The following is a 15,860-nucleotide window of genomic DNA, read 5'->3' on the forward strand; positions in this document are numbered from 1 at the left end:
AATCGATAAACCCAATCGATTTTAAGTATTCGATTGCACTAACGCTCAACAGAATCAAAAAAATTCAATTTTAATATAAGTTTGAAAAATATATCGCAAACAATGTAGTCACATTCAATTGCACTGTTTCAAATTGTTTGGTAAAATCGGGTTCGGTGCAATCAAATACCTGCCACAATCGACACGAATGTGACCTAAGAAATAAAATGGCGCTGCAAGAGACACTGATAGCGATTTTCCCAAGATTTTTGTTTTTAATCATGGAAATTTGGGGATATTCTTAATTGTCCATAGTGTTTTCAGTAAAGCATTATTGTGAGCAGTTACTTTTTGAATAAACCTGTTTTTTAGTGCCAATACAGAAGTGGTGGCTCATACAACTCATGGACAATATTTTGTACAATGCAAAAAAACAATTTTAAGAAAAAGGAGATACATTATTAAAAATAATAGTTCAGCAAATAGAATACTTAAAATTTAGAGATAAAAATGCTTGCTTAGTGGCTATGAAATTTTCATATTTATAGGTTTTTATAAAAAATGTATGCCGAAGGGGAGTCATAAATGAACAGCGATGAATAATATTTTAAATGAAGTTTTATTTCGGCCTTGGCAACAATATAAATTTGGAAAATAGCTTTTAAATATGAACGACTTTTTACAATAAAGAATAAACAGTGGGACATACAGGTAACAAATCGAAAAGCATCAGAATATCCTATTTGGGATACTGGGGTATTTATTGGGTAAGGTATCCGAAACATTCGAAACGAATTAAATATGTAGAATACATTTCACTGAGATCAAGACGCATTATTTTATTTAAACGTTCAATATATATGTTTATTCAGTTAAAAACTTAAAATAAATCGACTTTTCGACCTGTCTTTGGGTATTCCTCATAGTAAAAAATTGCAAAATTATCTGAAAGAAATTGTCGTTGACATGAAATAAAAAACAAACGGTTATCACACAAAAACATTTTAAAATTGGTCAATTTTTCAACTTATGTATTTATTCTTATTTAAATGGAAAAGAACGGACGACCTGCCGTCGATTTTTTTAAGTCATTTTCCTATTATTGTCAGAGAAAGGAAAAATTAAAAACTGTACGTCATATTATGACCTGCGGCAGGTCCACGTCGGAAAGCAACCTTTTTCCGATTCTTTCCATTCGTTTTACTAGGACCCTCAGGACCCAGTCAGAGGTTCGCCCCTTTTTGGAAGACGTGTGCGTAAATAATTCACGATTCGTGTGATTTTCACTACCGCTTTGCCAGACGGCAACCTTCACACTTGCTTCGAATCTCTTACTTCGCGCACTCATACAGTATACTATATTATATCTTTCGTATAATTTTAAAGAGAAGATTTCAGACTTCAGTTTAGCAAATTTTTCATTTTTTTCATTTACTTCTTTAAAGCATGCGGCAAGTGGAAATTGAGAATGAAAAATTCGTGTACTATTTTCTGTACAATAGAGGGTAATGTGGGGAGTAGAATACATATGAAAGAAAGGCTATTAAATGAAAATTCTTCGAGGAAAAGAAGTTCAAATCATCTTAGAAGAGAAGAAATGCCAAGCGCCTGCAACTAAAAGACATGACTTTCAGTCATTGGGTAGTCGTAGGCGTAAATTGTTTTCAAAGACTTTTCTGATTCTATTTTTCTGAATAATATGTACTCTCAGTTTCCACACAGTTATGTTAAGTGTTTTGTTTCTAAAATATTTTTTTTTATCTCTATCTTTAGCAAGAAGTAGCTCAAGTTGCATGCAAGGCGGCTTGTTCTCATATTTCCAAGGCCATTCTGAATATACTGATCAGTGAAGACTTGAAACACTTGTCGATGGGTGCTTTACATCAAGTTAATCTGGATACGATACAATGCGAACGTAAGTAATTTATTCCAAATATAAGGATTCCAGTGAACAAAGCGAAAAACAATTAATCATTTTAATTAATTCAGTTTTTATCAGGAAGCATTTAAAGTAGTTTAATTTAAATTAAACATTAAGGAAATTTAGATCACATTAAGCATTATTTTATTCATGTACAGAATTTGCTGCTTCTGATCCAGTAAAAGGGTTACCTGAAGGTGCTTTATTGGAAAATTTTGCAAAATTACGACAACTATTAGATCTTTTCACAAACTGGGACTGGCCCACCTACTTTCATGATTATGGAAATGAATCAAGCAAGTACAGCCAGGTTACTCCAAACATGGCCGTAGTCTTATTAGAAAAGTAAGTATTGCCTGCAAATTGACTTTATTTTGCAAACCAAGACACGTAAATGTGATTTCCCCCTCCCCCCACCCCCAACAACTGATGAAGACATCTGAGTTGAAACTTCTATTTACTTGCAAATCTTGAATTTTTGACCTCTTTCTGGGTGCTTAACATTAGGGGAGGCTCAGCTTTTTTGACTATCTGTCTCTAACGACTATATTACCCCGCGGGCCTATAAATCTACATTCTGTGGGGATATTGTTCTCATATTTACCATTTAGTACAACGAAATTGTTTGGATTGACCGCGCAGTTTGAGGATTTACGAAAAAAAATAACTACCAAATTCTCTAGTAAATATTCTGTACTTAATCAAGTTGCCTTATACGAGAATTAAAATCGTGCCGAAAAAAATTAAAATATCGAGATACACTGGGAAATGTTTATCTAGTATCTATATCTGTGCTGATAGTTGGATCTGGATGACTATACGTTTTTGGAAACGCATTAACAATAATAAAGCTAAAAGCTTGATACCAATACTACATAAATATCCAAATGAAAGTAATGCATACAATTTCATAGTCAGTTCGTCCATGTACCACTCGAGGATAGATGAATTAAAAGTATTTAGAAGCCAGATTCTTTGCATTATCACCGCAGAGCTTCGCAGACATTCGCTCTCTTTGAACCCGTATTAATATTGTCTTCACAACCTCTATTAGCGATAGCGAGATAGGTTGTAGAATGACTGCCTCCTACGTTGTGCCCTACAGAAAACTTTATATGGGGCATTATTTCTCAACTGCCCCAATTTAAAAAAGCATGTTCTTTGATTGTCTTCAAATTCCGGGAATATGTTTGCCTTTCCAACAATACTTATTTCACAAATTTATAGACCAGGATTACCGCCCTTCCGAAGTAGTGGGGGGGGGGAGTTGAATTTTCCACCTCAACGCTTGTACGGGTAGCTTCAAAAGCCTGTAATTTAGTATCTAATTACGCGATTTAAATTTCAAGGGAATCCTGACGTTCAGACTCGGGCGTCATGCTTCAGCATGCCGCAAAACATTTTTCATGTGTTTTCGTGTTTAATTGTTAGTTTAAAAATTGTATTCCTTTAAAAATTGGTTACAAAAAAGTGGTTACTTCAAAATTAACAGTAATTTTCTTAAAATCAATGATTTTGTTGCTACTGCAATTTGTATTTAGACAATAATGATTAATTTCTTATACAGATTTTTAAAAAATACACAATTTAAAAACTTTCTTAAATATAAGCTGTGTTTATTTAAATAAATGTATTACTAAGATATTAGTAATTAAAGCCTGTTATTAACCTAGGTACTATCAAGTCATAGTTTCCAGAGTCTCCATGTTGGAATTACAACTCTATTTGCGACACTCCTGTATATTTGTATATACTGTAATATTTCGGCAAGCTGGAAGGGGTCCTATGACCGCTCAGTCTCAGCTGATTCAAGGGTCTAAGGGATATGCTATCATCCCTCAAGTCAGTCTGTGTTTGTCCTTCTTTTACAGCATTTCAGTCAGTCTCAAAATAAAGTAAAGTGTAAAAACGGAGTTTATTTCTTTTTCTGAATTAAACCTAATCTCTTCCTGCGTATATTTTTATCTCTGATTTATTTTTATCCAACACTACCGCATGGAGGTTAGGGTGCGATTTTACTATCCTTTTAATTAAACAAAAATTGGGGTACTTGATTCTTGTGAGTCCCCTTGCCTCTCACAGTCCGAGATGCTTGAGTTTTGTGAGTACCCTTGCCTCTTACAAAATCGAAATGGTTGATTTTTGTGAGCCTCTTGCCTTCCACCTTTTAACTTCACCTCAAATTGTGAGAAGCGAGGGAACTCACAAAAATCAAGCATCTCGAATTGTGAGAGGCGAGGGGGCTCACGAAAATCAAGTACCTCGAATTGTGAGAGGCAAGGAGACTGTAATAACGCACTGTAACTTCCACGTGATAGACTCTGGAAACTATTATTTGGTAGTACCTAGGTTCAGAACAGACGTTAATTACTAATACCTTAGTAATACATTTATTTAAATAAGCACAGTTTATACGTAAGAAAATGGTTAAATCATGTATTTATTTTCAAATCTGTATAAGAAATGAACAATTATTGTCTGAATATAAATTGTAATAGTAACCAAAAAAATTGACTTTAAGAAAACTACTTTTAAGTTTGAATTAACCACTTTTTTATAACAAATTTTAAAAAGAATAAGCTTCTTTAAACTAAAAAGTAAACATTTAAATAAAAAAATTTAATGGCCTAAGCAAATTCTAATCATACGTGAATAATTAACAAAACTAGTGCATTTACCTTTACTGGCGGCCTTGTATCTTACTAAAAATTAATTTCTTCATTTTTTTGTTTGTAGTTCTTTGTAATAAAAACGTCAAGCTTTCTTTTGCGACTAAAATAAAAAAATCGAACAACCCTAAACTGCGAAAAATGTAAATAAACAATTCATTTATTAAAAAAATTAATAAGTTTGTTGTTATAAATAATATTATATGATGAAAGTATGTATAAAACAGTTTGAAAACCCGACATAAAAAATTCAAATCTCGTAATAATTAGAAACTAAGTTATAGCATTTTGAAGCTACCCGTATAAGCGTTTGGGTGAAAATTTCAACCTTGCACCGCTTTGGGAGGGGTGGTAATCCCTGTCTATAAATGTATGAATTAAGTACTATTGGATAGGCGAACATATTCCCAGAATTTCAAGACAATCAAAGACATGATTATATAGCCATATACAAATAAAAAAATCGAAAATACTTTCTGCAAAAATCAGTTTTAGTTTTACTTTTTGGTTTGTAAAGTATTCAGGCTAGACGTATCAGCAGCGCGGTATAAACAGATGTATGGACGTGAGCGGGGGCCAACCCAGTGTTATTAAAGGTAGCGCCGAAATGGGATTGGCGACGGGAGAACAGCGGTAACGGCACTAGATTGGAATCCCAATCCCGCACACACGACGAACTATACCGTGCTCCTGATAGGTCCAGCTCAAATATTTGATGACTCAAAAATTAAAGCTTCAAATGATTTTGGTAAAGGAATTTTTAATTTTTTAATTTTAATTTTTATACAGCCATATAAGTCCGGACACTTGAGAGTGCTATTCTAAAAAAATTAACCCACTCCCAGCAAATATCGCGGTAAAATTTCAGCCGTAACCGTGTATCTCGACCGAGAGGCGGTTATAGTTCGCGACACACTTGATACAATGATCCGGCAAAAGTCTCGTACAACCAAAAGACAGGGAACGACCCGAGAACGACCGCCTTCTACATTTTCGCTGCAAGTATCTTGGCATTTTGTTGACACGCAGGGATGCTTTTGAGGTTATTAACCAATGAAAGCTTAGCAGCTTCAAGAGCGCTGATGATAAGGACAGTCAGCTTAACAGAATATTCAGGACATCATTGTTGCAAGTCTCTTATAAGGTATCTATACCGCTTTTTCTTTTCATTCTCCTTGGCTATGTTATTTTAGTCATCTGGTACCGAAAATTCGATAACAAACATGGTCCGTATCTTGAAGTCAAGGAGAACTTTGTCAGGCCTCGAGTGCACAGTGGAAACAATTTTCGTAAATATGAAGTTCCAGTATATGTGACGTTCCGCGAGGAAAGGGACCTTATGGTTAAAAAATAGATTTTCAGATGTTTGATGATATTGATAGTTTTAAAATCGCTCTTTCATAATAAAAAAGAACTAAATTTTTTTCTGCAAAATTAGAGCTGCAAAGTGAGAAGTGAATCGACTATTTCGATGCGTGCGGTCGGCCTGAGATATCTAGCCCCAACACCTTCGACACATCTTTCTGTTCTGTGTTCGTGTGACTTAAAAGTCATCTGACTTGCTAAAGGCGTGTTTTCTATTTTGTTCCCACGAGCAGCTGGGGAAAAAGGTTTATCCAACCTTTAAGAGCCTAAAGATCCGGCTAAATTGGCTAGTTATCGATTGTGGTATGTTTAATACAGCGAGAGCTTTGGCAGATGCAAACCCTAAAACAATGCCAACGGCTGATCATAGGAACATAAGATGAATATATCAACTCAACACAAAGATAGGCTGGACAAGACAGTACGTATTTCGCATTGAGTGTGTGATTGACTACATAACATCTGGCAGCAATTCCAATGCCAAGGACATTTCGGGCGCGAACTGCAGATCCTTTATCATGCACTTAAATTTTCAAAGCTGCTGACCATCAGACAGCATATTGTTAACAGAAGGCGGGTACTATCTCACATTGGGAGAAGCCTAAAGCGGAGAGAGAGAGAGAGATGGGTAAAAAAAACCAACAGTTTTTCTCTGACCACTCTCGATTAAAAAAAGAACCTACAGTTACTGTTATTAAGCGACATGAAAACCCAGATAGTATCAAGAGCTTCTGGTAGAAGAAGTTTCCTTCAACCTAGCAGCATCTGGCCCACATTTTCACTTTGTATCTAAAGTCAGAAGAGCTTTTTTGGAGTGGTTGGTGGAACTGCGCACAGTAGTCCTGCCAAAGATGGGCAATTTAGCTGACCCAAAGAATTACAGACCAATCGCTTGTCTAAGTATACTGTACAAGATCCTCATAGCTATCCTAAATGACAGGATTGTTCGGCCAATCGGACTTGATGGCATCCTCGAAGACCCTGAGCTCGTCTACAAAAGCTCTATACGACACCTTGGCGCTGAAAAGGCCTTTATATGCCTGGGCTTACTGCACAGCAGCATACAAGACGTAAGATCTATAGAGGATACTTTTCAAAGTAGATACAAACCTCTCATCTGGCAGATTTGATCTTCCGAAATGTCTGCAAGAAACATAATAACTGTAATGAAAATGCTTTCCCTCCCGGTAGTACTCCATTCAGGAAGCACGAAGAAGTAGTTAAAGGAGCATTTCTGTAAAAAGAAACGGAGGATGCTGCTGAAACAATCAGCTTTGACTTCAATACAGAGGTGAGAAAAATGCATAAAATCGTAGCCATCTCGTGTACTACACATTTAGAACGAAGAAACTCCAAATGATAGCTGCAGAACGTGTAATATACACCCTGAGCATCTAGGTCACATAATATGTAGTTGTGCAACTCATGCGGGAACTACCTGCATCCAAAGGCACAATGCGGCACTATGAGTGATTTATAACCATCTCTGTCACTCTAATGGCATTAGCCTCAATATAGCTCCCTAAAAGTTTTTAGGAAAATCCAGTCAATTTTCGAGAAGGAGAAGTACCGCATCTGTGACATTCCGCGAGGAGAGGGATCTTAGGGTTAATAGACAAACTTTTCAGTAGAAGCAATTAAAGAAACGGTCGCAATTACACACTCAGCAAGTGGGGACAATCTCCGGAATTCATCCCCTCGACTTACGACTACATCTTTTCGCTCTGCGTTCAGCGAGTGAGACGAGCTCTTAAATCATGCGGACACAGAACAGTAAAATGTGTAGAAAGTGGTGGGGCTGGCTTTCTTGGGCCGACCGTACGCATCGAAATAGGCGATTCACTCTTCACTTTTCAGCTCAATAACTATCTAAGTCGTCTATTATCGAGTGGTACTTCGAACAACAGTTTAGATGTAATCATATAACTAGAGGTATTCTCTGGCTTCCACATCAGCGTTATCTTTACCGCCTAGTTTTGAAGATCATGCCTATGTTGTGGGTGGAGTTTGAAAAAAGTGATAAAGGAAGGTTTAGCAGAGGAATAGCTGTTTACGTTAATCGCTCATATTTCGGCTATGAAATTGTATGAATTACTGTTACTCGAATATATTTGTAGTATTGGTATCAAGCTTTTAAGTTTATTATCGTTAATGCATTTCTAAAAAAGTATAGTCTCCCAGACCTAAATAGCAGCACAGATATAGATACTAGATAAAAATTGCTCAGTGTATCTTGACATATTGATTTTCTTCTTGATTGAATTAACTACATAACTGATGGTAGACTGTTCCCAGAAAGTGTTCGAAAGTTCACCCAAGAACTGAGGATCTTCAATCACACACTAAACAAGTCAAATGTGCTGACAATCAAGCAGCATATGGTTGACAAAATACGAGTCTAATCTGATGCAAGAAGGATAATACAAAAGAGAGAGAGATGGATCAGAGAGAGTCAACAGTTTCTTGCTCACCCATAGTACCTCTTCAGCGTTCCCCCGCTTTCTGTCAAAAATCCACCCAAGCCCAACAAGATCTGCAAAACACTGAACATAAAAGAAGATCCTGATAATATCATCCGCTTCACCGAGTTTTGCGGTAACTTTATAACATATGAGGAGGAATGTCCATCAATCACTGCCAAAGAATCGAAAAAATCACTTAGGAGTACGAGGAACTTTTCCGCCACAGGACCAGATTTTATCAAGAATTTCTGGTGGAAGAAGTTTACTTCTATACACCAACATATGGTCCTCATATTCACCTCATATTTAAAGTCAGAAACGTTCATTCCGCAGTGGCTAGGGCTAGGACGTACTATAGTCTCACCGAAGGAAGGCAACTTGACAAACCAGAGAATTACAGCCCAATAACTTATTTGAACACGATACATACGATCTTTACAGCTGTCCATTGACATGTGGATCCGCAAAGACACATCAGCCCATCACCGTGTCCTGTCAATGGCCTGGATTGACTATCAGAAAGCTTTCGATTCAACTTCTCATAGACTTATCATCTGTCTGTCGCGAAGCTTGAAGGTTCATTCACACATATTGAGATGAGTAGCAAAATTGATGCCCCTTTGAAAAACTAGATCTATCGTCGCATTTGGAAAATATCGTTTGACAACGAACATGCTTGCCGTGGCGGTTCTACCCGACTCATTTGGGGTGGTTCAATTTACGAAGAACGAGCTTACGGACCTTCATATCACTACACGTAAGATTATGTATGTGCATAAGAGCTTGCATATTAATTCGTCTGTTCCACGATTATACATCTCAAACCGTCAAAGCGGACGTGGCCTTCTGAATATCCAATGTCTTCATAACCGCATTGTTCTTAGTATAGCTTACATTGTTTCAAATGGCAGAAATCCTCTGCTAAAAGTAGTCAAAACCACAAAATGATTGGCGAAGGAATGTTCCTTTACAAAATCGCGGAGCAGACGGTCTAGACCCTTGGCCTGAATTTTAACATCACAAGTGAGGAAAGTGCATTACGCTAACCTACAGTCGCATTATATTGCCTTGTCAATTTTCTCCAAATGTCATTCTTGATTTTATTGCTTAGTTTATTGATAACTGCGGCCAGTTGCAAGGAATTTTGCAGTTGGCTTCAGTCATTCGTAAACTCTAGAAATGAACATTTCGAGGCATAGTTAGAGAATTAAACTGCTATTAATTATGTCAAAAATGCGCCAAAATACGGAAATTAATTTTGTAGGGGACACAAGTGAACCTTTCAACAGGATTATAAAGTTTTAGAAAGAAAACAAGATGTAGATTTTTGATGATTTAAACCTACAAAGGACCCCGCACTAAATGTATGGGAAAATGGCTTTAGGTGGATTTAGCTGAAACTTTGTAATTGTTAAGGTTATAAGGGCCGGATGAAATATCCGTAAAGAAAATTAAAAAAAAATAGACAGTTTTAGCGCTATGCGGCGCTAAGCGCTCAAGATCAGTGAATAAAACAAATTACAACAGATTTTGTTACAAAAGCGATGTCGACATAGAAATCACGGTTCAGATCGTGGTCTATCATATTTTCGCCTACACCGTTGACTCATATAGCGCGCTTCTCAAAACGATCAAACGCTAAGCGCCCAAGATTTTAACTTGACTAATTCATCACTTTTCTAAGGGCAGAAATGGTACCCAAAGTAACATTAGTAACTAGAGCGCACATACCGATAATAACATTCTACGCTTCGCAAGAGGGTTGAACGCTAAGCGTTCAAGATCAGCGAATAAAACCAATCCGAGTAACTTTAGCGACAAAAGCGATGTCACTATAAGAATCACGCATCAGAAAGTAGTCAGTAATATTTTTAGTCAAACCAATGAGTTATATTGCGTGCTTCTCGAAACGATCAAACGCTAAGCGCCCAAGATTTGAACTTGACTAAGTAGTTACTGCTTTAAAGACATAAATGGTATCCAAAGTAACATTAGTAACTACTGCGCACATCGATAATAACAGTGTACCCTTCACCAGAGGGCCGAACGCTAAGCGTCCATGATCAGCGAATAGAACCAATCCTAGTAGCTTTAGCGACACAGGCGATGTCTGTATACGAAACACGCATCAAGAAGTGGTCAGTAACATGTTTAGCTAAACCAATGAAAATATGAGTCAACACCGTTGACTCATATAGCGCGCTTCTCAGAACGGGCAAACGCTAAGCGCAGAAGATTTGAACTTGACTAAGAAATCACTTTTTCAAAGGCCTTTCACAAAAGAAATGACAAACAAACATACCGTCGTCAATGGAAATAATGAGTGAATGCTGCATGATGAACGACTGTCACTTTTTAAAGCAAAAAGCGAACGACTTCAGAATGAGCGAAGAACTGAAAGTAGGCCTAATGACTTAAAACAAGTTGAAACCTCGGCATTCACTTATTATTATATTAAAGACATATTAAACAGCATTCACTTATTTCCATTGACGATGATATGCTTGTCATTTCTTTTGTGAAAGGTCTCGAGAGCAGATAGTAATTTTATTGGTAAGCTTAGGAAAAAAAATTCCTATCTGTTCCCTTCTGTATTAATTATGTTTTATTTCTTATTCCCTTTTTGTTTTTAGTTTCTTTTGTTTACTTGTATTATTTTGTTGTTTCTGAATTTTTCTTTCATTTTATTAATACATTCCTCTGCCTTTCAAGACCATAAGAGCTTGTTTCTCTTATGGTATAAAAAATGGCATTCAGAGTTCGAGTTAATTGCTATGTGTGCGATAGAGTCTATCAACCACGACAAATGGCTCGAATTGATGGAAATAATAATCCTGATAGGCATAACATTGCAATTTTTAGACGCCTTCAACTTCGAGGACCACCACTTGAAGTCGCCGATGAGAGTAGGTTATGTCTCAATTGCAATCAATCGATTTGCAATGAGATAGATGAGCTCCAACGTAACCCAGGCTGTTTAAGACTGAATTTTCTTACACAAACTGGCAGGCAAACGTGTATGTTCTGTAATGCTGATGTTAATAGTCCAAGGCTTTCAATTGAATGTAGAGTTAACGCTTTTATTGTCATGGACATTTTCATTCGAGAAGAAACAAGAGCATGCTTAAATCATTTGGATGAACATGGTTTCATCTTAGGCCCCTTGCTTCCTGGACTACAAGCGATTAATAGACCGTATAGGATTCCGGGATAGCAGTTACTTCTGTTTTTGCAGCAACTTCGCAACGAAGCAAATGTTCATGCGGCCGCAGCGTTTAATATTGAGGATAGTTTCACTGATAAAGAGTTTGAAGCTATTGCTCCTGTAACAAAGGAACAATTTAGAGAATTGTATAAATTTTGTGATCCTATTCCGTAGTTACATGGGCATGGTGCCAGATACGTGAGGAAAAAACATCTGCTGTTTTTCCCTTGCAAAATGCGTCAAAGTCTTTCTGATGAATTTCTGAAAGTGATTTTTCATTATTCGAGCCGGCAAGCTACAAGCATAGTCATTTCTACTGTAAGAGAGTCTTTAATGCAGCGATTTGTGCCTGGTAACATTGGATTTAATGCGATAAGCAGAGAGGAATTCATTGAAAGACACGTGACATCATTCGCCAATGAACTTTATAATCCACAACCAGAAATTCCCAGAGCTATTGCTATCATCGATGGAACTTATGCTTACATGCAGAAGAGGAGTAACTTTCGCGTACTTCGACAGTCATTCTGCAAACATAAAGTATGTCACTTAGTAAAACCTGATCTCATTGTTGCTCCAGACGGATACATACTTGAAATACAAGGAGCATATTTCTCTGACTCGCGAAACAATGACGCACAAATGCTCATTAACGAATTTAAAAGAGATGTGGAAGGTATGAGAGAATTTTTCGACATTGGTGATATTTGTATAGAGGAGCGTGGATATAGAGATGCCCAACCACATTTAGAACGCTAAGGAATTGTGTCCAAGATACCACCATTTCACCAACAAGGACAGAGTCAATTGGTAACGGAAGAAGCAAACGAAGCTCGGCTAACAACGAAATCTAGATGGATTGTGAAATCCAGAAATGGCCACATAAAGTCCATTTTCAAGTTCTTCGAGAAAACCATTCCGATGGCTTTTTTTCTTCTTTCGTATTGCTGGTGCCATAATTAATCGATACCATCCTGTTATCGAGATGCAAGGCGCTACAGCGGAGCTTGCAAGAGAATATATAGCGAGAGCTCGTGAGCCAAATATTGCGCAAGCGCGCGTAGAAGAGGACAATATGCGCTACGGAAATGCAAATTGGAATCGCCTGCATGAACTTCAAGTACCACAATTTCCTCGCCTTACATTGGAAGAAATACGCGACATAACAATTGGCGTGTATCAAGTAGAACTTGTCCCATCTTATGTTCAAGACAAGCTGCAACGAGAAGAAGATGAGGAGTTTCAACTAGATACGCGACGTAATGAACCTGGCTTGATCAGAGTACGAGTATTTTCTCGTTTCCGAAATGCGACAAGGTACCAGCTGTGGAAAGCGTTCAATGAGATCGATGACATAGGACCAGAGAATAACGAAACGTTTCTCGGTTATTACTGCACATGTAAGTCAGGGGCCAGAACTCTTGGCACTTGCACACATATTGCAAGCGTTTTATGGTTCCCGGGTTATACACGTCACCAGCAACACGTAAAGTATCCTCAAACTTCCTTGCTACAAAGGATTCTAGACGTTGCTAATAGAGGTGAACAAGCGAACCCGAATCAAGAGCCAGAAATAGTTTAATATTTCGCAAAAGCTACTGGGATTAGTTCTATTCGCTGATCATGGGTGCTTAGCGTTCGGCCTTCTTGCGAAGAGTACACTGTTATTATCGGAATGTGCGCACTAGTTAATAATGTTACTTTGGATACCATTTCTGCCTTTAAAAAAGTGATTAATTAGTGAAGTTAAAATTTTGGGCGCTTAGCATTTGATCGTTTTGAGAAGCGTGCTATATGAGTCAAAGGTCTAGGCGAAAATATGACAGACCTTGATCTGAACCGTGATTTATATGTTGACATCGCTTTTGTAACTAAATCTATTGTAATTGGTTCTATTCACTGCTCATGAGCGCTTAGCGTTTAGCACACGTTCATTTCTGGACTTTATTGCGCAACTGAAGTTGTCAAAACTCTTCGGTAAACTTTAAAGTAACAAGATAGGCAACAGTTCTGTATTTATTTCGACATCCATGTCGCCTAATTAATCGACGACATCAAAGAAATTTTCTATATGTATACGTATATCTTCGTCGTCTTTCATTCGTCGCATTGTTAATTGTGACAGAATCGAAGCTCTCTTTACCGCCCCCTTTGATTGATAAATTGACTAAAATTCACAAATAGCTAATAATTAAAACTATAAATGAGATATTAAAAATGTCATACTTCAGACCATAGGATTTAGGTGTTGAAAGAATTCTTTATTCACATTTTTCGACGTTTCGAATACTATACATTTCCCTCATCAGGATAGAGTCGTGTATATAAAAGTTTCTTATATTATATCGAGGATTTATGTATATGAATGCACAATTCTCCTTTTTCTTAATTGTATTATGAAAAAATTGTAAAAAAAATCAATATAATAAAATTTGTTTAAATTAAAATGCGGTAAAAAAAATGTTTTCTATTAAAAGTGAGGTTAGGAATTGAAAAAAGATTTATATTTACCTTTGAGTTATCTTCATTTCAGATTAATGAATTGAATAAATTTTATTGTGTATTTAAAAAAGAAAAAAACATTAGATTATTACACAGATTTAAAAGCAGTAGTTAATTCTAAAAGCTACATTTTGGTAGGATGAAAACAAAACTACGTTTTGCTCAATTTTTCAAACGAGAAACAGAGAAAGAGGACCATTAACAGAGGGGCGCCTAGCATTGCCATATCATCAGCTTGGTAATCAGGGTTCTAAGAAGAAGGGACGGGTAGAATTACAAGTGATTGGCAAATATAGAAAAAACGGTTACTTAGACTATTAATAAATTACAAACTATCAACTAAAATTATAATAATTGAAAAAATAAAATTTTAATTGATTTTTTAAATGAAAGAATCCAAGATTATGTTATATATTAGACTATAATTATTTAGATCAGAAGTTATATTTAAACAATTATTACCATTTTTTAAAATGAAAAATATTTCCATCTTTTAAATTCGTTAGATTTATGGTGTAAAACAATGACATTTTCCTAATCAATTAGATCTCCGGTTTCGACCTGGTATTTAGCTATGACTTTATGGTTTTTTGGATTGTGTCTTAAATTATCATGATGTTTCTTTATTCTCGTAGAGAGTAATCTATCAGTTAGGCCAACATAACACTTTTCACAATTCAAACATTGAATTTCTTATACAACATCAATAAGTTGGAAATTGTCTGAAGAATCTTTGTCTACTTTTTTAAATTTATCTAATTTTGAATCAATTCGAAAATTGTTGCGAGATTAAAATCATTAAGAATTCTTTTAATTTCGAAAGATAACTTTCCATAAAAAGGTTAATTGTTTTCATTTTGTTATGAATATGTATTTGAATAAATTGCATTAGATAATTATTTAAATACAGATTTTTTAAAAATATATTCAATATTTGAATTGTGGGATGATCCATGTGATAATTTAGGAGCTTTGTCAATAAGATTTATAACTATGGACATTTTAAGTTGTATTGGATGGTTAGAGAAAAAATTTAAATATATACCAGAATAAATATCTTTACGATACCGATCTGTATTAATATTACCTGAGTCAGTCTTTATAACTTTAAAATTTATAAAAGGATTGGAGATATTACTTTCAATCTCATGTGTGAAATTAAATCTAGGATGATAAGCATTAATTTGGTTCATAACATAAAGTAGTTTATCTTTCGGTAAAATAATAAACCTGTCGTCAACTTATCTGTAATATGTGTGTAAAGGAAAATCTAAAATTTTTATGACATTGGATTCTAAATCTTACATAACTAAATCGACTAATACTGGAGAAATATGAGAGCCTACACGGTGAGCTGGAAGCCACTTTTAGCTGGTCGGCCATGCCGAAAAAAACGGACTAGGTAGATTTGTTTGGAAGGCTTTCAAGAATCGAAAAAATCTTGCCTCAAAATCCTAGCTGATCGGTTTTACAAATTTTAAGGAAAAACTATAAATTTTAACCCCATTATTTGTTTTCATTTGTTAACGTTCTAAATAAGATCTGTAATTTATCAAAACAATCATATTAACGTCAATAAATATGAATAACTTCAAGATGACGATGTTTACAAACGTAAACATACATGTATGTTTACGTTTGTTTACGAGCGGTGCACATGTGTATACACATGTACACCGCTCGTCTATTTTCACAGAAGCACGGCGCTCAAGTTGTTCGTTTTCATTTTCACACATCAGTATAGCAATGAATAAAAT

At 35.9% G+C, this 15,860-nt stretch overlaps 1 protein-coding gene across 10 annotated transcripts in view; it reads left to right on the forward strand.

Moving 5' to 3' along the window:
- Positions 1-15,860, forward strand: part of LOC117177698 (exocyst complex component 6B) — a 292,026-nt gene that overhangs the window by 187,390 nt on the left and 88,776 nt on the right. For 7 of the 10 annotated variants that reach the window (XM_033368563.1, XM_033368566.1, XM_033368562.1 and 4 more), the window contains 2 exons: positions 1,753-1,894; positions 2,059-2,245. In XM_033368563.1, coding sequence (XP_033224454.1) covers positions 1,753-1,894; positions 2,059-2,245 — 329 coding nt within the window. Of the gene's footprint in view, positions 1-1,752; positions 1,895-2,058; positions 2,250-8,218; positions 9,710-15,860 lie in introns of those variants that run through there. The other 3 variants (XM_033368567.1, XM_033368568.1, XM_033368570.1) reach the window with 3 other exon arrangements.

The sequence above is a fragment of the Belonocnema kinseyi genome, chromosome 8, assembly GCF_010883055.1.
Source record: "Belonocnema kinseyi isolate 2016_QV_RU_SX_M_011 chromosome 8, B_treatae_v1, whole genome shotgun sequence".
In the NCBI taxonomy this organism is placed as follows: domain Eukaryota; kingdom Metazoa; phylum Arthropoda; class Insecta; order Hymenoptera; family Cynipidae; genus Belonocnema; species Belonocnema kinseyi.